Here is a 22,148-nt window from a genome sequence, read left to right as displayed (position 1 = left end):
AATCTCGTCCCCCCGGAGGTACTTACAGACGGAGATCATACCGTGATCCTTTTCTTTGGTAAACTAAATAGATTAACTCGAATAATTCTTCTAGCTGTTTTCTGAACTTTCTCCTATTTGCCAACAGCCGGTTGGAAGTGTGGGCCCAGAACTGGACACAGTAATGGTCTCCCACATGCCGCATATGCTATATGCCCATTTACCCGAACTGCCACATTACCCCCCTCCCTTCCTTGTCCCCCAGAATGAGATACAAGATACACTCACGCGGCGGGACAAGGGCAGGATCCGGACAATGTGAAGGTCTGGATAACAGGGCAGAGATCCCCAGCTGTGGGGGAGGCCAGCCTGATGCTGAAGGGCTCCTGCCATCTCCATGATCTGAATCAAATCCATGTCCCCACACCCTGCTATTTGATAATTACCCTGCATAGAGGTACCCCTGCTCCCACTCGACAGCCCCTGCTGCAGGGAGGGAGTCACAGGGAAACTGGAACCCCCAGCGTGATGTTTTGGAGGCCGTTTCCCCACTTACTCCCCGGCCCGCCATTACTCACGGCTCCCTGGTACATGTCAATCTCGCGATCGGTGAAGTAGGGCAGCTGTTTGAAAGGGTTGACGGAGATGAGGACCGGTCCGATGTACGTCTGGGGTTTCCGAGATAAGGATCGACCAGCGACAATAGGAAGTGGAAGGAGCAATGGAAAAGAACCCAGGGTTCCTCAGAACCCGATCCAGAACCACCAGTCCCACACAGCCCACCCCGTATTTAAAGGGCCACACACGGTTACTACGTAAAATCACAATCACCCCCCCATCGAATCCGCACAACAGCAGATGCACGGACATTGCTACCTGCCGGTAAATTGTGCACCATGTCCCTTTCTAGGGTAATAGCCTACTACCTCTTACCAGCTAACAGAATTCCCCCTTTCACTCAAGTGGTGGAGGGACATGCTGTGGTGGGTTCAGTCCCACACAAGGGGTCATTACAACCTCACAGCAACCCGTGCATTATAAACACCCATCAGGCAGATGTACCTGACAAGCAAGAGCCCCTGCATTTACAATTAAACTCTCTACCTGGCCATTAATAAAAGCACCCAGGATTATTCAACATACAGAAGAAATTTGCAGCATCTCTGTTACTCATCCCCATCAATGCAGGTTGATCACCCCCCGCCCCTTCCACTCCACTTTCCTCCTTTGGAGCAGTGAGATCGGCTCCCAATTTGCGTTTGCTCCTAGTCAGTTTCATTATCCAGTCCCCAGGCTCAAGGCTGTGGTGTGTGTTTGTGGCACAGCGGAAACTTAAGAAGTCCAGCAGGAAGGGGACTAAGGAGAGACCTGGATCCAGGCCAAGATTAGGAGTAGAGCTGGATGGAAAGTTTTCGACCAGTTTTCATCGGAAAACACCATCTACTCAAAATTGAAGGGTTTTTTTTTGCAGTCATCTCGATTTCCATTAAGTCTCATGAAAAAAATTGGAAAATGTTTCAAAAATCTCCAACCCGTCCCGTCTGGACATTTTTAGAAAAGTTCCAATTTTTCGTTTCAGAATGACAGTCGAGTTTGAAATTTTCTCTATTTTATCTTTAAAAAGTAAAAGGGTCAAAACCGACATGAAACGTTTTCATTGACCCCAAATGATTTTTTTTTTTCCTTCAGAATTTCGTTTTGCAAATTTTTTTGAAATTTTGGCTTTTCATCGTAATTCGGGATGAAACAAAACTCTGAAACCTCCAAATTTTTCATGAGACAGAAAATCTGTTTTCCAACCAGCTCTAATTAGGGGATTCTCTGAGTAAAATACTGAATTTGGTCCCGTCCATCCATCAAGGCAGCACGGATTAGGGATAGTTTCTGGATAAGCACTCAGGATGCCTGGGTTCTATTTCTGTCTCTACAGCCCTACTGGGTGACTTTGGGCATTTACATTCCTGCTCTGTGACTCAGTTTCCCCTCCCCACCTTTTGTCTATCATGCCTATTCAAACTATGAGCTCTCCTGGGCAGGGACTGTCTCTCACTCTGCGGCTCTGCCTGGGCCCAGCCCAACAGGGCTCTGATCTCACTGGGGCCGCTACCAAGAGACAAATTATACTAATAATCCGTCACAATACTGATATGATCATTAAAAGCATCTCACTGATGCCTGAGACCCCTAGATTGCTCCATGTGTTATCCTGGCAATGGGCTGACCCAGAACCAGCCAATCCTGGGGAAGCTGGGGCTTGACCCCCACCCCCATTTCCCAATTATCCCCATGCAGTTTTGCAAACTGCTGTCCCTTTGGGCCAGGGAGCAATCGGTGTTTCCCCCCACCCCACCCTGAGTTCCCGGCGTCGCCCTCCCTTCTTCCAGCCTGGCCCGGCCAGGATACGAAGATGTAATCGTCCAGGAAGCGCTTCTTGAGGTTCTCCACGATGGCGTCCTCGCTGATCTTGGCCAGCAGCACCATGTCGTCCACCCCGCTGTGCTTGACATTCTGCGCCTGCCAGTGGTAGCGCTCCTTGCTGCCCTGCGCGGGGAGGGGGACACAACGGGACAGGTCACGGGACTGGCAAAGCTCAGGGCGGAGGGGGTGGGGGTGGGCCGGGGGAAGCCAGCGCTCAGCAAACACGGTGCCCTCGGCTGCCTCTGTCGGGTTCCGCTCCAGACAGGGAGGGGATGGCTTCAGGCTGCTAAGCTGGTGGTTTGGGCCGTGAGAGTCCGGCACCGGGCTGGCAATCAGGGGATCTAGGTTCAGCTCCTTGCCATGGACAGCCTGGGAGAGTCACATGATCTCTCTGGGCCTTGGTTTCCCATCCATAAAACAGGGATCCCCTTCCCCTGCTTTGTCTGTCTCAATCATGGGCTCTGTGGGACAGGGACGGTCTCTGTGTCTGTGCAGCGCCTGGCCCAGTGGAGCCCCAATCTCATCTGGGTCTTCTATTCTCTGTATTACGGTAGCGCCAGGGCACCCCAGTCACAGACCAGAAACCCACTGTGCTAGGCACAGTACATTACTTATTAGGTGTATTACGATAGCCCCTAGGAGCCAATCATGGACCAGGACCCCATGGTGCTAGGCGCTGTACATTATTTATTAGGTGTATTATGGTAACACTTAGGAGCCCCAGTCATGAATCAGGACGGCATAGCACTAGGCGTTCTATGTTATTTATTAGGTGTATTACGGTTGCGCCTAGGAGCTGAGTCACAGACCAGGACCACAGAGTGCTAGGCGCTGTACAAACACAGACCGGACTGTCCCTGCCCCAAAGGCTGTGCAGCGTAGATGCTACCATGAAAGCCAAAGCCTTGTCTGGTCTCCACGAGTACTCGAGATCCCTTGGCCCTTTGCTGCTTTCCCAGGGCCCTAAGGCCAAACTCCTCTGCCTCGTCCTGCGTGACTGGCCGTGCTCCACCCTAGAAGAGGCTGCATGATGCCCGGGTGTCTGTAGCTTGTAGAGAGAAATGCAGGACGACGACGTTACAAAGACCAAGAGGATGTAAAGCTATGATCAGCCTCTGCTCCAGCACCAAGGCACGACCTGTGTGTGTGTGTGTGTGTGTCTCTCTCTCTCTCTCACACACAAAAATTTATCTCGTTTTAGCAAGACTTTGGGGTCTTGCTCTCCATCCGGCACCAACAAAGAACTCCACTCTCTCTTTTCCTTCTTCTGGCCAGGAATTCCCACCGTCTTGCCAGCCCCAGGGGTTCAAAAACCAGGAGCTGAGCCCACAAAAATTGTGAGATTGGCTTTAAAATAATGAGATTTAATAAACAAAGAAATGCTGGGCCATGTTTTCTGAGCCTTTAGAGAGTTTTGCTTCCAAGTTTTTCTGCATAAGCACGGGGGCCAGAAACCTGCCTTTAGAAAAGAAATAAATTAAAGCTCAGATTCTCAAGCGCTCGTATGACTCCAGGAGCCGGGACTTGAAGAAAAACTAACCATATATTGCAATACGCATGGTAAAATGGCAAAAGTTGGCAACCCTGCAAGTGCTGTATCCCAAACTTGGTGCATGGCTCTGGGCAAGTCACCCCCCTCTCTCGCCATGGGTGTGCCTCAGTTTCCCCACCTATATCATAGCAACGGTGCTACTGACCCTCCTTTGCAGAGGCTGCTTTAGCCCTGCCAGGTGTTGTTACTATCCCGAGCGCAGCATGAGGGTTTGACTTTCCCCTCTCTGCCAGTCTCCATTATTAATTGACAGAGACGCTTTGCCCTTGATTTCAGCTGGGAGAGAAACTGACCCAGACGGATGGAAACAGAATCCTGCCGGCAGTGCAAACTGCTCACAATCTAGTGGTCTTGCCCAGTGGGCGGGGAAGGCTGGGATGTAGGGTAGTGGCAAAGGGAACCGCGATTCTTGCCCCCCTGGGTTAACAGCTGGGAGGATCCGGAGTACCCCAGGATGAGATGCGAGGGAGGGGGGAAGAGAGAGTGAGCACATGTGTGTGTGTGTTGTTTGGGCTATGTGTGCGCACCCGACTGCCCCCTACAAAAACAGACAACCCGCAATCCACTTCTCCCCCCCACACTCCCTTGCTGCATCAGCTCAGAAGATGGGTGGCTCTGCCCTGCCCCCTCCCCAGGCCGGGTGACTGCGATCAAACCCCCCATCCCCGCTCTGAGCCAGCGAGGAAACTTCAGACAGGCTCCTGGCTGTTGCCAAGCGCTGCATCCCCCGGCCCACTCAGACAATGCGAGCGGCCAGTTGCTACGCGACCGATGCCGGTGGCACTTGCGGAGGGAAGGGATGGCAGCGAGAGGAGGGGCAGTGCGGGGGGAACGCTGCAGAGGCTCCGGCCAAGGCTAGGACGATGCTCTCCTTGCAGGTGCTTGACCGGGCCACCCCGGCCTGCATGGAGCAGGGTCAGACAGCCGGGCCTGATCGCTGCTTGCTACGCTGATCATAGCTGTGGTGCTGCCGGCCCTCCCGCAGTATTGGGGGGGGGAGGGGGGTTAATTCAATCCCCAGCTCCCCGAGTCACGTGAGATTCTGTTTCCTTTAAGAAAACCCAAGTTTCTAACCCTTCTAACTTATTTGTCCCCCATCTCCATAGCATCTAAACACCTCACGCTCTTCAGTGTGTCTACCCTCCCAGCCCCCAGGAGGCAGGGCAGCGCGCTTACCCCATTGTACAGAGGGGAAGACTGTGGCACAAAGTGACTGATTCAAGGTTAGTCAGTGACAGAGCAAGGCACTGAACCCAGGACTCCTGAGGCCGAGGCTGGCACCCTAACCACGGAGCCCTCCCACCTCCCAGTGGAAAGCTTGGTACGAGGCCTGAAGGCTCAAACAGCTAGCAGCAAATAAAAAGAAACCCAACGTTTATTTTTATTTTTTTTTTAAATCTGCAGCACCTTTACAGCCAATCTGGTGATTTCTGGGGACCGACTCCTGGTGCATGAATGCTTGGGGCTGGCGCCTGCGTGCAGTGACCCCTGCCTCGTTCTCCCCATGTGCTGCCCCAGCCCTAGAGCATGCGGAGTAAATAGGGGGAAAAAAATATGACCTATTTGGATGGTGGCAGTGCCCATGGGCCCCGGGGTGCTCGGTGCTGGCCAAAGGAAGCCAGCAGGGAGCAGACAGAGAGGCCCTGCTGCAGAGTTTTAGCATCTATGCAGATACTACAAACCGAGAGCTTGTCGGGGGGAGGGGATATGGGACACTGGCCAAGCACTAGTTCCGCTCTGCCCCAAAGGCCGGGACGGGTCTCAAGGACAAGCTGGGCCGGGGCACAGAAAGCGTCTAACGCGGATAAGACTTGAACGCACGGCAGGGCTGGGAGCGGACGCGATTAGCTTCGCTCTCCCACGGGGAGGACAGCGTTCAGCATTCCAAAGTTGGGGGACCCCTGCCCTAATTAAAGGGGGGGGTTGGAAAAGTCGCCCCGGGGCAGGCTAGCCCGTCAGCGCACGGTTCCTCTGAGCCAGCTGGTGCCAGCCGCCACCAGAGGTGGGAGACTGGGCTGGGTGGAGCTGTGGGCCGACAGTGCCTGGGTTTGCTCTGCTCTTGTCCTAAATTTAGTGGGTCAGCTCGTTGGGGCAGGGAGCAGCCCCATTCCGATCCCAGCCCGGATGGGGCCAGGGCAGGCAGGGCCCTCCCAGGGTGGTGAGAGCTCAGCGAGCTGCTCAGAACACATGCTGCCCCAGGACGGATTCTGCTCCTCAATCCAGAGCACCCCGGCTTCCCCGAGCGGCAGCATATGCCTGGCATGTGGGCAGGGCTGGTGGAAGGGCCTTTGTGCCACCACGGAGTGGGGCAGGTAGCTGGTGAGACCCCAGGGCTAGCGACTGTACCTAGTGACATCAGCCCTACCACCCCTTTGCCGCATAACGAGCCCGTGGCCTGTTGGGTGGGTAGGACGCTTAGGTGACAGCGTATCAGCCTCCCCAAGCGAGGAGGGCGTCTCAGGCCAGGCCCACCCCCTTGGGCAATCTGGAGCTCTGGCCATGTTAAGCCTCAGCAGGCCTGTGAGAAGGGAAGTGCTATTGCCAGGCTGCCAAGGGGGAAACTGAGGCATGCAGGAAGGAAGTGACTCACTTGCACGAGGTTCTAATGTGAGTCAGTGGCAGAGCCAGGAATAGAACTACGGGCCCTTTCTCTCGGCTCTGCGTTCTAACCACTCAACCACACTTCCTACCCACAGGCAGGAAATGAACCCAGGAGTCCTGATTTCCAGACCCCCAGCCTCCACCACCAGACCCCTCACCCTCAAAGCAGGGACTAGATCTCAAGGAGTCCTGCCTCCCTGTCCCTCCCTGCTCTAACCACTAAACCATGCTGCATTCCTACTGCCTCACCCTTTTCAGCGTCTCTACTCCCTCAGCCAAGAGCCAGCCCAGTATCATATGGTTGTGAAACTGCCTTCTCCAGTGGCGTTATTCATTAACCCGAGCTGGGCGTGTGGGCAAGATCCCAGCCCGGCTCAGGAAAACTCCCAGGAGAACTTCACTGCACTCCAAGGAATGCATCATGTGCCACCCTGAACGTCCCACAGCGTCCCTGAAATCCAGAGCGGCTCCACGCCTCACGTCCACACAGCCGCGAGTGCAAGCCTGCCTACCCGGGGACGCAACGCCGAGAAGGGCTCAGCCCCAGTAGCACCTCGCTTCAGCCTCTGCGGGTTCCTAACCCCAGCAAAACCCACACTTTCGGGAAGTCCTACAACAGGGCCAATCCCACTACAAGGATTAACAAAAGGCAGCACGGTCCAGTGAGTAGAGGGCAGGGCTGGGCCTCAGGACACCTGGGTTCTGTTCCTGACTCTGGCCTGCTGGGTGATTTTGGGCAAGTCCCACCTGTGCTCTGTGCCTCGGTTTCCCCTCCCACCCTGTGTCTGTCTGGAAGTATTTGTCATCTTGCTGCCGTAGCGCCTAGAAGCCATGGTGCCAGGGACTGAACAGACTTTCCCTGTCCCAAAGGGTTTAGAACCTAAACACATCTGTGCGATCTCAGTTGGGAGTGGGGTGTGCAGCACCTGGCACGATGGGGGGCGGAGAGGGGATGACCGAATTTTGGTTGGGGTTTGTGCATGAGCATCACGGGGCCCCAATCTCAGGTGGGGGGAGGGGTCTCTGCAGGGTCCCACATAATGAGGGCCCTGATCTTGGCTGGGGGAGGGGAGGCTGTGCAGACCCTGGCCTGACAGGGGCCCCCTGATCTCAGTTGGGGTCCACACAGGGCCCGGCCTGACAGGGGGGGCCCCGATCTCAGTTAGGGTCTGCGCAGGGCCCGGCCCCACAGGGGGGGCCCGATCTCAGTTAGGGTCTGCGCAGGGCCCGGCCCAATGAGGAGTCCCCCAATCTCAACTGGGACATTCACATGCTACCATAATCCACGTCACAAGCCATGTGGCCGTTTGTGACAATCACGTCCCACTCCCTTTCCGAACCTGACACGCTCAGACATCACGGGACGCGCTCGCCCCGCTGCAGGCAGGGACGTGCAGAGGGTGCCCCGGTGGCGGGGCTGTCGGAGGGGGAACCAGGCAGGCTTTGGAAGAGCAGCGGGATTTCACTGGCACAGGACTAGCCATGGCAATTCACGCCCGGCTCACGGAGACGGAGCTGCCCCCGCTAGCCAGCAAGGGCAGCGTGAGAGCGAGGAACCGGGGGCCGGGACAAACGTATCCATTGTTTGAGGCACTGGGTTCGCTATGGGCAGCGTTATCCCCGCATGGCCGGGCACTGCCCGAGCCAGGATCTTGGCAGCTCTGGGGTACAGCACGTCATCTCGACCGGGGGGGGGCTGAAAGCCAGGCCTCTGCTACCAGGCCAAGGTTTGCCCCAGCTCGTGTATGTAATAATGGCCCCACTCAGACCCATCAGTTCGCTGTGCGTGGGGGTGGAGGGGTTTAGGGCAAGATCTGGCCCCCTGTGTGCCCCCTCAGGGCATCCACCCACATTCCCATCCTCCCGTTATACTTGCACACCCCCACCCCCAGCAGGCATGACCCCAGTGCCCCCCCTAGCACACACATGCTCCTGACCTTTCCAATGCACGGGCGTGCCCACACATGCCCCCCCCCCCCCCCACGCTGCTCCCGGCTCCTCCAGCACACGGCGCGGCGTCCCCACAAACACAGCGCCAGACCCAGCCGGCGCTGCCGGCTCTGCCACACCCGCCCCGCGGCTAACAGGGGTCCGGGGCTGCCCCCAAAGGGCCCAGCCGGGAGGAAGGGGGGATCCCTCCGTCAGGGCCCGGGAGGCTGGAGCTAAGAATAGCCCCGGCAGGAGGAACTGAGCTGAATCACGGCCCCAGGCCAGACATTTCAGCGTGGGAGGCTGCTGGCATGTGGCTCCACAGGCCTGATCCTGCCCCAGGGGCCCCGGCCCGGTGGGGCCTACAGGGCTCCCCCGGCTGCACAAAGACCGGGGAAGGGAGCAGGGTTAAGGATGAACCAGCCTGGTGCAGCTGGGGGGCGGGGGCAGGAACTGATGGTCAGGCTGGAGGCAAGGAGCCTGATCCTGTGGTGCTGTGAAACACGCCCCTCCCTGATCTTAGCAGAGACGCCCCTCCCCCCCAGCTCCTCCCCACTCTGCCACACCACCCCCTTACACCACAGCACCCCGCGACCCCTCCCCACGCTGCCCTACACAGCACCTACCCCCTCCCCATGCCTCCTGTGACCCCCTTCCCCATGCCACCCCCTTCTCCAAGGCACCCCAGGGAGACAGGATCCTCTGTGAGGAGCTAGGGACCAGCAACATCACTGACGGGCCGGGCTTGGTCTGAGGCTCTCAAATTGCCTCACCACGCCAGGTAGAGAAACCGAGGCCCAGGGACTGCCCACCCCTCAGGTCACAGTGACAGATTGGGGAAAAGAACCCAGGAGTCCTGCCTCCCAGCCCCCTGCTCTATCCCCATTCCCCTCCCATCCCCACTCGGGGCTCTAATCAGCAGAGATGACTGTCGCACACACGCATTCATCACACTCTATTAATAGATTCCCAGTGACCCGCTGGGCGCAGCCGCCTACCAGAGCAGAGCCACACCACGGACGGCTTGGAGGGGAAGCCTGTTCCGCACACAGGATTGAAGCCAGCAGGGTCCATGCTCACCATCCACCCCAGTGGGTCTCAGCCATGACCACCGGCCCTGGTAGCCAGCATCCTGCTGGGACCCCCCACCACCTGGGAAGAGCAGGGTGATTGTGCTCCCCCCCAGTCACAGCCTGCAGATGGAGACCCCGTGCCAACTCCAGCCAGTGACCCCCACACCCAACCAGTGCTTGCTGGCCCTGAAAGGTGGGGTGGGGCTGCCCCAATCCCATGCTGCTGGCTAGAACCAGTGCCGGGCACCCCATCAACCCGCAGCTTCCCCCTGCCGAGCGGGGAGTCTCTTTGGGGTGGGGGGGCAGGGAGGGAAGTTACCAGCACAGAGACTGCAGCCCCGTCAGCATTTGGGGGATGGGAAGTGGGGGCAGCAGAGAGGAACCGCCAGGATCTAAAACCCCATCACAGAGGAGGCCGGCCATGCTGGTCTGGGCATTGTGCCCACGATGCCCCTCCCTCAGTGCCTCGGCAGGTCCGCCGAACCCCACCCCACCCCCGGGGTGAGAAGCGGCTGTGCCCCGCCCCCCAGGCTGGACAGCCCTTCCCCCGGGCAGCAGAGATGCTCTCTACAGAACGTTTTAGGCATCACCAAAAATTCAAACCTCTGTCCACAACAACCACACGAGAGCCGCTGTCTACGTAGGCTCTGCAATAAGTCCAAGCACCTTAGGGGAAGGTTTGAAAACTGTGCAGCTCTGAGGGATCTGGCTCCTGGAGCCAGGGCCATGAGCAGCAGGCCGGGCCAGGGATGGGCTTGCTTGACCGAAACCTCATTACACAGGAGTGCAGCCAGGGCCTGTCATGACAGTGTCCTGAAGGAACAGGACACTCCTGGATCCAAGCTGGGAAACGGCAGTGTTGCCACCTCTCACTAGCTGGTACTCTTAGCCAAGCCCCAGCTGCTGGAGTCACATGAATACAGGAGAGACTCTGCTCAAAATTAAAAGGAAAGAACATGTTTCCCGCCCTCATGGTCATGGAGAAAAGCTTAAAAACCCAGCCTGAGTGTAACCCTAAAACCTCAAAAACTTTATAACCACCACCACCCATATGTGGTCAGTCGGTTTGTTTTACGCCAGATTTTCGTGCACATGTGGTTGATGAGGAGCAGAATTAGCTCCTCCTGTGTTTTAGATCCTCCTGTTTGCTACAAAATTACCCAGGCAAGAACCCAGTAAAACATCATTTAACAGGTAGGCTAATTAATCTGTTCGACAGATTCCCAAGGGACAGGGTGGATTCTCCAGCTCTTAGAGTCACTGATATTGAGACTGGACATTTCTTTCCAAAAGATGGACTGTAGCTCACCCACCAGATATGGGCTGAATGCAGGGATCTTTGGGTATTTTTGTCTACATGGGGGAACTTGACTGGCTTAGCTATTCCAAAGTAACTCCCCCATGTAGACAAACTATTTCAGAATAAAAGTGATTGTACTCAGAAATAATTACTCCACTTTGTGAGTAATTATTCTGGAATAGAGCATTCACATGTAAGCTCTTGTGGAATTGCTACACCCATCAATTTCCTCATGGAGACAAGGACAAAGGGAGAGTCCCTGGCTTGTTTTACGCAGGAGGCCAGATCAGATGATCAGAACGACACCTTTTGGTGTTTTAAAAAATAAATAAATCTATTAATCACTGACAGTGCAGCCCCAGGCCTGCAATTCAGGTCGATGCCCGGTGCAACGGGAACCCCAGCCCAATTCGACGCAAAGAGCTCCCCCAAATCCCTCTGCAAACCCATCTGTAATGCACTCTCTCACCACTGCCCTCAGAAACCAAAGCAGCCATTAAAACAAAGCCCAGCCCATGCCAGGGGGAGGGAATGGCTAAGCCGTTTAAGCATCAGGTTCGAAACAACCCCTTCTCCTAGCACAGTCCTGTTATGGGAACCCTGAGCTGGGATCTGAACACCGTCCTCCTTCCCAGGCGCTCAGGGGCCCTGGGACTCACCGCGCCAGGTGCTGTACTAACATTTCTAAAGTGCCTCTCACCTGAGCGCCACACGAAAGCTCCCAAGTGTTTTTTATGAGCTCCAGTAAAGTCAGTGGCACTCAGAGCCCCTCCCTCCAGCCTGCGCTCTGGCAGAAATTCTAGCTACACCATCAGGCAGCAGGGGAAACAGGTGTCTTTCAGGGGCTCCCGGGGCAACCTGGCCAGGAATAACACCCCCATCTTCCAAGCCCCTTAACATACACACACCCCTTAAAAACATCACCATCTCCTGTCTAAACTCCTCCGGGACACCTAGCATCAGCTTAAATGTCCATTGTAAGGCCCCGATCCTGCAAAGGGATCTGCACAGGCTGGGGGGGGGGCTCAGGGGTCACCCAGTGCAGAGATCCAAGAGCAGGATCAAGGGCCCAAACCTTCACAAAGGGAAGGGCGTAAATATTCAGGGCAGAACTCAGACAGGGCCGTAAGCACCCCGATTAGACAGAGAAAGTGTGGGGACTACACAGGCAGCTGGCTGGGGTCTGGCAATATTCTCCCTGCGCTCTATAGCGATGCAACAAGGATTTGGCCCTTTTAAGAAGTCTCGCTCGGAAAAGCAAAACCAACCCTCCCAGAAGGTGCAGAGGTTCCGGAAGAGAAGCCAGAGGAAAGAGAGAGTGAGGCGAGAAGGAAGGTTTCAGAGTAGCAGCCGTGTTAGTCTGTATCCGCAAAAAGAACAGGAGGACTTGTAGCACCTTAGAGACTAACAAACTTATTTGAGCATAAGCTTTCGTGGGCTACAGCTCCCTTCATCCAAGGTTTCTTGGGAATCCCAGTCAGGCCAAGGAGGATCCTTCGCAGCCCCAGAGGCTACTTCTGACCCAGCTTCTTTCTACCCCATTTGCAAGGTGATTCATGGCAGCTGCTGCTCACAGGGGCGGCGGGGGGGGGGATGGGGATTTAAGATGCAAAAAAACCCACCACCCTCCCTCCAAACGTCCCATTAGCTAATAATTAAAGTGGGGAACGCCGGGGACGGGACTTTCATGGGATTTGCAGCGGGGGGTGGGATCTTAAAGGGACTGAAGCGTCTCCAGGGGGAGCAGGAAACTCACCATGGCGGGGTCGCGGTGACTCTTCCCCACGTCCTACCTCCGCCCTGGGTGGCTCAGCAGGGACCCATGGCTGGCGCCGGCACGTCCCCGGGGGCGGCGGGCGCCCCAGAGCAGAGCCTCTCCCGGGGGAAGGCAGCAGGAGAGGAGCCGGGCTGGGCAAAGATGGAAGGCGGGGGCGGGGGCAGGTACAGGCAGGTGAACGCCGGGAGTCTGGCTGGCTGCACGGAGCGCTCCCGGGCAGGGCAAGGCGGGGGGGGGAGGGGAAGGGAGGAGCGCGCAGAGGCGCCCCCTGGTGGAGCGGAAAGGCAGCTGCGCGCAGCTGAGGGCTCCCTCCTCGTCGCTCCTGGCCCCTGCTGGGAGAAAGGGGAACTGCAGGGTTTGGAAACATCGGACTCGGGAAATAGACCAGAGGTGGGTGGGTGGGAGGGAGGCTGTCTACACAGCAACGCGAGCCCGAGCTGCCAACTCAGGCTTGAGCCTAACTCCCCTTCCATTTTCACCCTGACCCCCACCAGGTGGGAGGGTCCGACCCAGGGTTCAAGACCCCATCCCTTAGGGTATGTCGATGCTGCAATAAAACACCCCCAGCTGACTCATGTCAGCTGACTCAGGGTCGCGGGCTGCAGGGCTATAAAACGGCAGAGTATATGTTGGGGCTTGGGCTGGGACCCTTGCGAAGGTCTCAACCCCTCTGCAATGCAGCCCAGGGTTCGTAGAACTCGAGGTAGCAGACCCTGGGTTTGTTAATTGAGGGTCTACACTCGTTTGTAACCCCGGGTTTGTTAATTGAGGGTCTACACTCGTTTGTAACCCCAGCTTCGGAACCGTTGAACCTTGGGGCCCCAAGAGGGGGCTCTATCATCTACGCTGTGTGATGTGGGCCTGAGTCCAACCCCCATATCACAGACCTCCTCACTCCTTCCCAAAATGTGGCCACTAGTGCATCGTTCGTGGTGCACCGCAGGAAAACCTGACTCTCCCGAGGACAAAGGAAGTCAGCCCGTGGGATACTTTTGGCAGCCTCCCAGAGCATGAGTTCAGGGGGGCTGCATCGCCACTGCAAAACAACAGCGCTTGACTCAGGCTGGGACCCTTCACCCCCATGGGGTCCTGAGACCTTGTGTCTGAGGCCTGGCTTAGTGTGATTTGTGTGTAGACAGAAAGGGGGGTTAGGCTGGAGCCTGAGAGCAAACTCTGGGCTTACACTGCAGTGTAGACATACCCTTAGTTCAGTCCTGCAAGGGGCCTTTTTTCCCCCCTTGCGTTCGCTTGTGTTCACGAGTCTGATGCTGCAGGATCAGCTAGTTCAGAACTTCTGCAGTCTTGGGGAGGGGAGAAGGGGGGGGGGGGGTGTCTTCTTTTCCAGTCTAGATTTTTCAACATCTAAATTAAACAAACATCTAAAATCAGCGGGCATTCCCTCCTCTCGCAGGCATGTGCATTTAAAGTTGCGGCTTTCAGCACAGCAGCGAACGCTGAAGAAATCTCCCTGCCACCTGGGGAACTTTTAAGGCAGTTTTACACCTAGGGCTTGGGAGACATCCCTGCTTTGCCACAGACATCCCAGGTGACCTTGGGTAAATCACTTAGCCTCTCGGTGCCTCGGTTCCCCATCTGTACAATGCGGATAACAGCATTGCCCTGCCTCACAGGGGTGTCACAAGGATGAGTACATTCAAAGACTGAAGTGTTTCGAGATGTACTTATGAACAATACCTAAGAGTTAAGTATTATTTTGCTTTGCTAGTCGGTGGAAGTCACTGGTTGAGCCACTGGCAAAGTTAAATTGACGGCCAAGTTAAACTTGGAAGTTTTCAATTTTCAATGGTAAATATCCACACTCGTCAGTTTCTCCCTCACCACAGCCAGAGATGGGGGGAAATTCCTCTGTTAATAAATGACATTTTTCAAAGAAGAAATATTTTAAAATGTTTCACCTGGTGTGTCTGCTGTCCATTTTACCTGAAAGTTAATGATTATGATCAAAGATCTGTAGGTAGCTGCATCTTGCATTCTGCAATCATAATTTGCATATTAATGAAAATTGTATTGATTTATAACTACATGAATTGCAAATGGACTATGATTATGCTTATATATAGGCATGATCATCATTTATTATAATTCTAGTACATACAATATATTGTATATACTCTAATTTATAATTGCATTATTACATTGCACTAATATTAAATTTATATTAGAATTTCCATATTAATAGATGATCAAATGGGGCCTTCCTGGCGATGAGCTAGGACAGAGGGACTTGGGTGGGGCCGACAGATTAAGATTGGTTCCCTCCCCACACCCCGGACGCTGGGGGTGAAGACTTGCTGCACAGCTGATTGGCCTTTGTTTAAATAAACCAGACCCCCGAAGGGGCTCCATTCGCTACATAAGAACTTCACTGAACTTACTGAAAGTCCATTGGGGAAACTGAGGTAGGGACACAGCACCAGGCCACCAGGGGGTGTGCAGGGCAACAGGGAGAGCTCCCGGGGTGAGTGTCCATACTATTACAAGTCCCTTCTGGCCTCGATCTCAGACTCTGGTGTGCTTGTCCAGCACAGTGGCTTTCCAGAACACTTCCCCTTTCTTACGATTCTCCACTCCCCACATCCAATTCTGCGCAGACCCAGCCGAAGCCGCTCGGCCAATGGAGAGCTGAGCTTCACGCCAGTTTAAAAACTGCAGAGTATGCCGCTGCCAGGGCAGAGATCCCAGTCCGAAGCAGAAGGAACCTGGGCGGCAGCCCCACACACTACTAATCAAACCCTCCAGTTTCACAGCTCCCGGCCTGGGGGTCAGGCACATGGGAATGGGATACAGAGCCTTTCCCATCTCCAGGGTTGGGTCAAATGCAGCCCAGGATGGGGAGTCAGAGGATGGGAGTCAAGATCCCAAACTCTGCTACTGACACGCCTGACTGAGGAAGTCTCCTCTCCTGGAGCCTCTGTCTCTTCCTCAAGGAGGTAGGGATGAGGGTGCTCTTATGGAAAGCAGAGAGCTCCAGCTGGCAGAGGTTATTCGTGACTTCATCAGTCCCATCAGACAGGTGTTTGGGAGCTCCGTGGACACACGCTGGCACAATGCGGCCTCCTTGTCTACACCCCGTCTGGAACTGGCCTGCAGCGACTGACAAACCGGTCTCAGAACGTTGAGGCGGGGTTCTTCTCCGAAAGGCCTCGCTGGGCTCCCGGCTCAATGCCTCCGACTCCATCACCTACATGCTCAACAATCCACCTTGAGATCCAAACGGGAAGCGGGGCTCATTCTTTCACCTGCATCATCCCCGGTAACGATAGTTCTGCAGGCAGATCTCAGGGACACCCGTGCATCCTCATGACTGTTAGAAGCTCTCTCAGTGAGACCTGTCTCACCCTGGTGTGGCACAGACTTTAGCGATTCAACCTCAGTCAACCATTCTGTTAATGATGCACGAGGGGGAGCAGAACCCAACTCCCACTCCGCCATAGCTGACCTAGCTTGGTAGGGCTGCTAACTCAAGTAAAATCTCATTCCCATCACTAGCTGATCTGACTCCAATACCCACCAGGAGAAAATCTACCAGGTAAGGTTGGGACATATTTAGACACTTCCATTCCCCGAGTCTAATTCCAGAACCTTAAGCACAAGACCATCCTTCTGCTCTGCCACTGACTCACTGCATGACCTTCATCAAGTCATATCAGGGTGCCTCAGTTTCCCCACGTGTAAAATGAGGATAATGCTCACTCACCTGTGTGTAGTGCTTGGAAATCCTCTAATGAGGATTAGTATTCAAAGGAGGTTAAAAAAACTAGATCTGTCCTGAAACCCACGGTTAAGTTCAAGATCTGCCCCCAGTGATCCTTCGGGGTCAAACTCTACCTACATGCATTTAATCTGTTTTATGCAAGCCTAGGGGTGTGATAGAAAGAGGCAGGCTTGGAATACGTAGGAAACACAAAGCAATCTTTCCCACCAGAGCTTTCCCCTTTAAGCTTTTTCTTAATTGCTGACGGCTTAACGAGACGCAATCAACAATTTCTGCACCAGCTTTTCTGTTTTTTTAAAAAAGGACATTTTATTAGAAATCAAGTTCTGGTTGTATATTTTATTTCTGAGTTTGGCCCATCCTTACTGAATAGGAAAATAAAAAGTCCCCACACATTGAAAGGTTCTCACACAGTCCGTGTAGCCAGCAGCAGCTGTCAGAAAGGGTGTTCGCTTCAGCTCAAGGAGAGGCCATTAGTATGGCCTATTAGGATCTTATTTTTGTCCCTCTCCTCTTGCCATCATGCAGCCCACCCCCTTTTAGCTGTTAAAATGTACTCTCCATGAGGATTTTAAATGAAAACTACATTCCAAAGGATCCCATCCAGATTAAGCAGCAACAATCTGCAGAAGTCACCCAACTGGCTGGGTAATTTGTATACAGGGACATTATTTCACTTGCTAATTTGCCACTTGCAGCAATGCTGCTACTATGGGCTCAGTACATCCGATCACTGGGCATCCGTATGCCATTTGCTACATTAAAGGGGAACTTGGTTGCAGTTCATTTCCAGGTCAGGATAAATGCAGAGGGGGAAGCCAAAAAGCAAGATGGAGTCATTTGAAGTGTCTGCTCACGGCTTTTTACGGCCAAACAAGCTTGAGTCGCGGCAGGAGCTGAAACACGAAGTTAGCAACTAAAGCAGTTTTCCGACAATTCAACAGGCTGCTAAGTGACATACAAATGAGTAAACTAAGCCTAAATTTGACCCAAAAGTTAAATCCCAGTGATCCCCACCAAAAAAACAAGGCAATTGCAAAGTTTTAAAATGATCCTTTCTCTGCTCTGAAACTCAGTAGTAGCCAAAATGACCAACACGTCATGGGCTGCTCCTACAAATAATTGCTACCCTCACAATTACCACTGCCAAGTGGATTACAGAAGTGTAACCCCATTCAACACAGCAGCCTGCAAATCTGCTTGTAAGCTACAACATGTGACAAGTATCACTCATTTTTCCAACATTCATAGTTACTTTTTGTCCTTATATTAGAGCGATACCACCCCGCCCCACACACTGATCATCCAAACAATTCTACCATTTCTAGCACCACCCCTCTGGCACTGCAACGCTGGGTCTTTCCCACAGAAATTCAGATTGTTCCTTAAAATCTACGGCCCCTTTTCTGAGCCCCTGCTGGCTGCTCCGGGAACAGCTGGGTCACAAGAGCAGTTACAAGGAGGAACTTAAAGGGAAAAATTAAAAAATGGAACGAACAGACAAAAGCAACTAGGTTAGTGTTTTTTTGGTAATGAAACTAGCATTAGGTCCTTTTCTATTCCCACCTGCAAGGATCAGCATATTGCTACCCAAGCGTTCTCCACTCCTTGCAAAGTCAATGTTTCAGACCTTTCATAATTCTTTCAGTGGACAGTAAAAAGCCATAACTTACATTTTGCCAATCCATTTCCAAACTGGTAACAAGAATAACTGGTTTTGAGAACAGGAAGTGACAGAAGATTACGCCTCCCCACGACCTGTATGTTTTAATTGCAATTGAGAGACAGTGAAGCCTAGGCTGCTGCTCATCTGTTGGGCTGCAGGAGCATATGCAGTGGTTTGAACTTCTGGTTGCAAAACTTGGAAATACTGCCTCTTCCTGCCAGAAACCTCTATCCCATAATGTTAAAATACAGTTCAAAAAAAAGGCTAAATAATCAACATGGCAAATTAGCACTAAACAAACACCTATTAACATGAGAGTCCACATACAGGAGTCAATGGGGAATGGAGGAGAACCAGGACTGAGGTAACAAATCACACACACTCAGGTAGTAGGGGATTCCACCATCTGATCAGCAGCTCCAAGAAGTCTGAATACACTGAGGGGAGAGAGGACAAGGGAAGGGACTTGTCTGAATAGAGTTATACTAATACACAGAAATGGAGAAGCTTCAACAAATCAAACCTTGTTGCTCTTTATAAAGTACAGATGTTTTCAGCTGGACAGTAGCGGAAAGGGAGTTTTAAAAATGAAATCAGCCCAGCATAGAGTGATTTCCATGCCCTGGATCTATAAGCCAAACAGCCTGGCCTTACAACTTCACAGCTGTGTTCTACTGGTTCTTTGCAATAACTTTGTGCTTGTCAGCATCTGCTTTTGACCTGTTTCTGGGGATGAAAAATTAGCACGATCACTTCTTTACTCAAAACTGAAAAAAGGCACTAGCTATGCCCTGCTTGCTGCAAAACTAAAGATCAACCCGTCTCCTGAACTCTAGCTAGGTGTGTAAGCAAGGTAAGATGGATAAGTTTAGACTAGCCTTCAGTTGCCCTAGGAAGAAAACTAGCAAAATCAGTCCACATTTTGCCTCACTCCCTGGGAGCCATGAAACTTGGCTCAGGCCAAAGTACACCACCGAGGAGGGATGGGACAGGTTATAACCTCCAGGGGAACATTCTGCATATAGAGGTCCGATCCAGGTAGGTGTAAAAACTCATCATCCACGGAAATGTAACCCCTGTGCGGATACCACACACAAAGCAACGTGCAGCCCCGCTGCTGAGTTCAAGGCGGTGCAAGTTCAGGGCCAGGCTACTGCATCACCAGGATCATCAGCCAAGGACAAGACATTCAGTGTGGCACAAACCCATGAAGTATGAAGTCTGATATTATTGCAGGGGAAAGCTTCACAGCCCCAGATTTGTGGAACAAAGTCAAAAAGGTGCCCAAAGACAGACAGACGGGCATGCCTTTGCATGGCCAGACTATGAGAGACGTGGATGAAAGGAAACAAAAAGATCTAAATCCTAATAACCCTATGCTCCAGAAGGTTAAGACTGTGCTACATGGGTTGTGTCTAGTGACCTATGATCTCAAGACACGTTTGTAGTCTAACTTGCAACTTAAACTTACATTAAAATGTGCAAAGGGTGAAAAAAGCCAAACCAACATCAGGAGAGTCAAATAATGCTGAGAACACTGTACAGGAACATGCAGGGTTGGGGGCTGATGGGGATTCACCTCAACTGCATTCAAGTGGTGCTAGCAGAAGGCTCAAAATATCAGCAAATTCCAGACTCAGGGAGAAGGATGGTTTTGGCCCCCTCCACCCCAGGCCCTAAACGATTATGAGATTGTGGAAGAGTTCACAGGACATCAACAGGCATAATACTGAAATAAAGGTGGGAGGAACTGATGTACACATGGTTCTGGTGTCTAGCAGATGCTCTGTTGTCCACAGAGCGCTGATGGCTTTGTCTCACCAACGCCTGGACCCCGCGGTCACATTAAACGTGATCGCAATGGTTGTCACATGATCCTTTTCGTTTTTAGTCAATTTCACACGTGGATTTTGTTTCTCTGAACACTGTTTTTTGTTGGTGGTGGCTTGCGAGTCTGTTAAACCTGGCACCCGGGAGGTGCTACTGCTCAGCTCCCTTCACCACAGGGGGCAAGACCTTTTCCCTCGGCCAGGTGGCAGGTCTCCAGCTGGACACTGTGGCTGCGGCAAAAGCCATCCTTGAGTCGGTGGCAGGGGCTCAGCTGTCACATGATGCCGTTGGTGAGGTACTGGAAGCCATCATAGAGCTTGGTGGTGATTGACCGCATGCTGCCATCCACCATCTGTTCAATGAGCATCTGCAGTTGCTCCTCCGTCATGTTCATGTGGAAACGCTCCTTCAGGTTGCGGATGGTACTGGAGCCATGGAAACAGGGCAGCTGAGAACCTAACACGTCAGGGGTGGGGATGGGGACATAGGAGGAGACAAGGAGCAGAGTTAACAGCGAATTCTGGAGCAGTGGGAAGAACTTACACAGAATAGTTGAGAGTCAGAGCAGCCTGGTTTTGGAGGCACGTTTTGCAACTGCCGTCTGGTAATGACAGGGAAACCTGCACAGAGGGTCCCTTTAAGGTCTTGTCTGCCCTGGGAAGCGACAGGAACATGCGTTCACAACCACAGCATTGGGCCCCATTGTCAGCTGGTGTAAAATGGAGTCGCGCCATCAACTCCAATGGAGTTGCACAGACATATGCCTGCTGGGAATCTGGCCTCACTAGTTCCAACGGCACTGCAGCCATTCACAGCAACTGGAGAGCTGGCCCTCAGTATAAGCAAGGACACACCTTTCACCCATTATCTGGGGGTGGCTAACTCATCCAGGCTAGGGTTAACAAACCGGCTGACACAACGTTATGGTTGTGTGCTGAGTGGCGCTTAAGGTAGTTTAGTTAAAGAGCTTCTAATACAGGAAAGTAGGCAAAGCCCAAATGAAGGAACCACCCCTATTTCTTAAGCGACCACTTTAAAGTCCCCCTTGGATCCCAACACAATACTGGTTGATCTGTAGTTGAAAGCCAGTCTCTGCCAGGTGAGGAATACCTCGGTGGATGCTTGAAACAGGTGCCCAGTGGAGAAATGTGAGTTATTCCCCATTTCCTTCCCCCACTGCACCACACAGACTTTGAACTGCAATACCCTTACACAGGCTCTTCCCAACTCGCCCTGCCATGCAACTTCAGCCAAATGCAGCGGGAGAGGGTAGGGAGGGAGGAAGAGCTGCTGATTCAGTGTGAGGGTTACCAACTAGTTATTCTGTATGTGTGCAGCATCCTTGCTTGGTGCTGGAGGATTTTACAGTCTGGGCTATTGGACTGCAAAGGAAGTGTTGAACCACACCAGCAACAAGTCTTTTGGAAATGGTCCAACAAGGCTGCTGCTACCTGTGCTCTAGCGTGAGCGGCCAGACAGGCGTGCAGAGGTCAGCGTGCAAGAGCTGATGAATGAGGTTGTAACTCTCCCCGTAACTGGGCGTGTGTGGAGGTAAACGGTGTTTTTAATGTACTGGGGTGGTAACTATGTTTGAGGACTCCAGGGGGCCAGACTACGTGGTCATAACAATCCTTTCTGGCTTTAACCTTTATGAATCTATGAACTGCTTCAAGCCTGGTTACATGCCGCAGGGAGAGCTGCGAACTAACTAGGAGTAAGAGACTGCAACACAATGCAGAGAGAGGGCACTGTGTAGACATCATCAAAACACTGACATTAATATCCGGCAAAACAATTACCGTATATACTCGTTCATAAGCTGAATTTTTTGGTAAAAAAAGTGACGCATCAAAGAGCGGGGATCGGCTTACAAACGGGTCTACACCAAATGTGTGATGATTTTAAACTCTATGAAATCATTGAATCGAATATCTCATACATGGTCGTTTTGTTTACCTGGAACATCTGCAGGCACGGAGCCCCTCAGTTACCTGTGGCCGCGGTTCGCCGTTCCCAGCCAATGAGAGCTGCGGGATGTGCGTTCCCAGCCAATGAGAGCTGCGGGAAGTGGCGCGCCACTTCCCGCAGCTCTCATTGGCTGGGAATGGCAAACCGCGGCCACAGGGAGCTGAGAGGCTCCGTGCCTGCGAACACTCCAGGTAAACAAATCGTCCCGACCCGCCAGCGGCTTACCCTGATGGGCCAGGAGCCGAAGTTTGCCACCCCCTGAAATATAGGGTCGGCTTATGAAAAGGTCATTCAGTTTTTACTATTTTTACCTATTCAT

The 22,148-nt window shown here is 53.1% G+C and overlaps 2 protein-coding genes across 4 annotated transcripts in view; both read right to left on the bottom strand.

Moving 5' to 3' along the window:
- The window catches only part of LOC102940472 (unconventional myosin-Ie), a 33,391-nt gene extending 20,411 nt beyond the window's left edge, over positions 1 to 12,980 (bottom strand). Inside the window, exons 1-3 of the mRNA XM_037882562.2 lie at positions 12,609 to 12,980; positions 2,383 to 2,520; positions 558 to 647 (exon numbers count right to left, since the gene is read on the bottom strand). Coding sequence (XP_037738490.1) covers positions 558 to 647; positions 2,383 to 2,520; positions 12,609 to 12,611 — 231 coding nt within the window. The 5' untranslated portion in view covers positions 12,612 to 12,980. The remainder of the gene's footprint in view (positions 1 to 557; positions 648 to 2,382; positions 2,521 to 12,608) is intronic.
- Positions 12,981 to 16,654: 3,674 nt separating this feature from the next.
- The window catches only part of PI4KB (phosphatidylinositol 4-kinase beta), a 57,237-nt gene continuing 51,743 nt past the window's right edge, over positions 16,655 to 22,148 (bottom strand). For all 3 annotated transcript variants that reach the window (XM_037882635.2, XM_037882633.2, XM_037882634.2), the window contains one exon: positions 16,655 to 20,317. In XM_037882635.2, coding sequence (XP_037738563.1) covers positions 20,136 to 20,317 — 182 coding nt within the window. In that variant the 3' untranslated portion in view covers positions 16,655 to 20,135. The remainder of the gene's footprint in view (positions 20,318 to 22,148) is intronic.

The sequence above is a fragment of the Chelonia mydas genome, chromosome 24 (assembly GCF_015237465.2).
Source record: "Chelonia mydas isolate rCheMyd1 chromosome 24, rCheMyd1.pri.v2, whole genome shotgun sequence".
In the NCBI taxonomy this organism is placed as follows: domain Eukaryota; kingdom Metazoa; phylum Chordata; order Testudines; family Cheloniidae; genus Chelonia; species Chelonia mydas.
The sequence above is the reverse complement of the archived record's forward strand: the minus strand, read 5'-3'. Positions and strand labels throughout refer to the sequence as shown.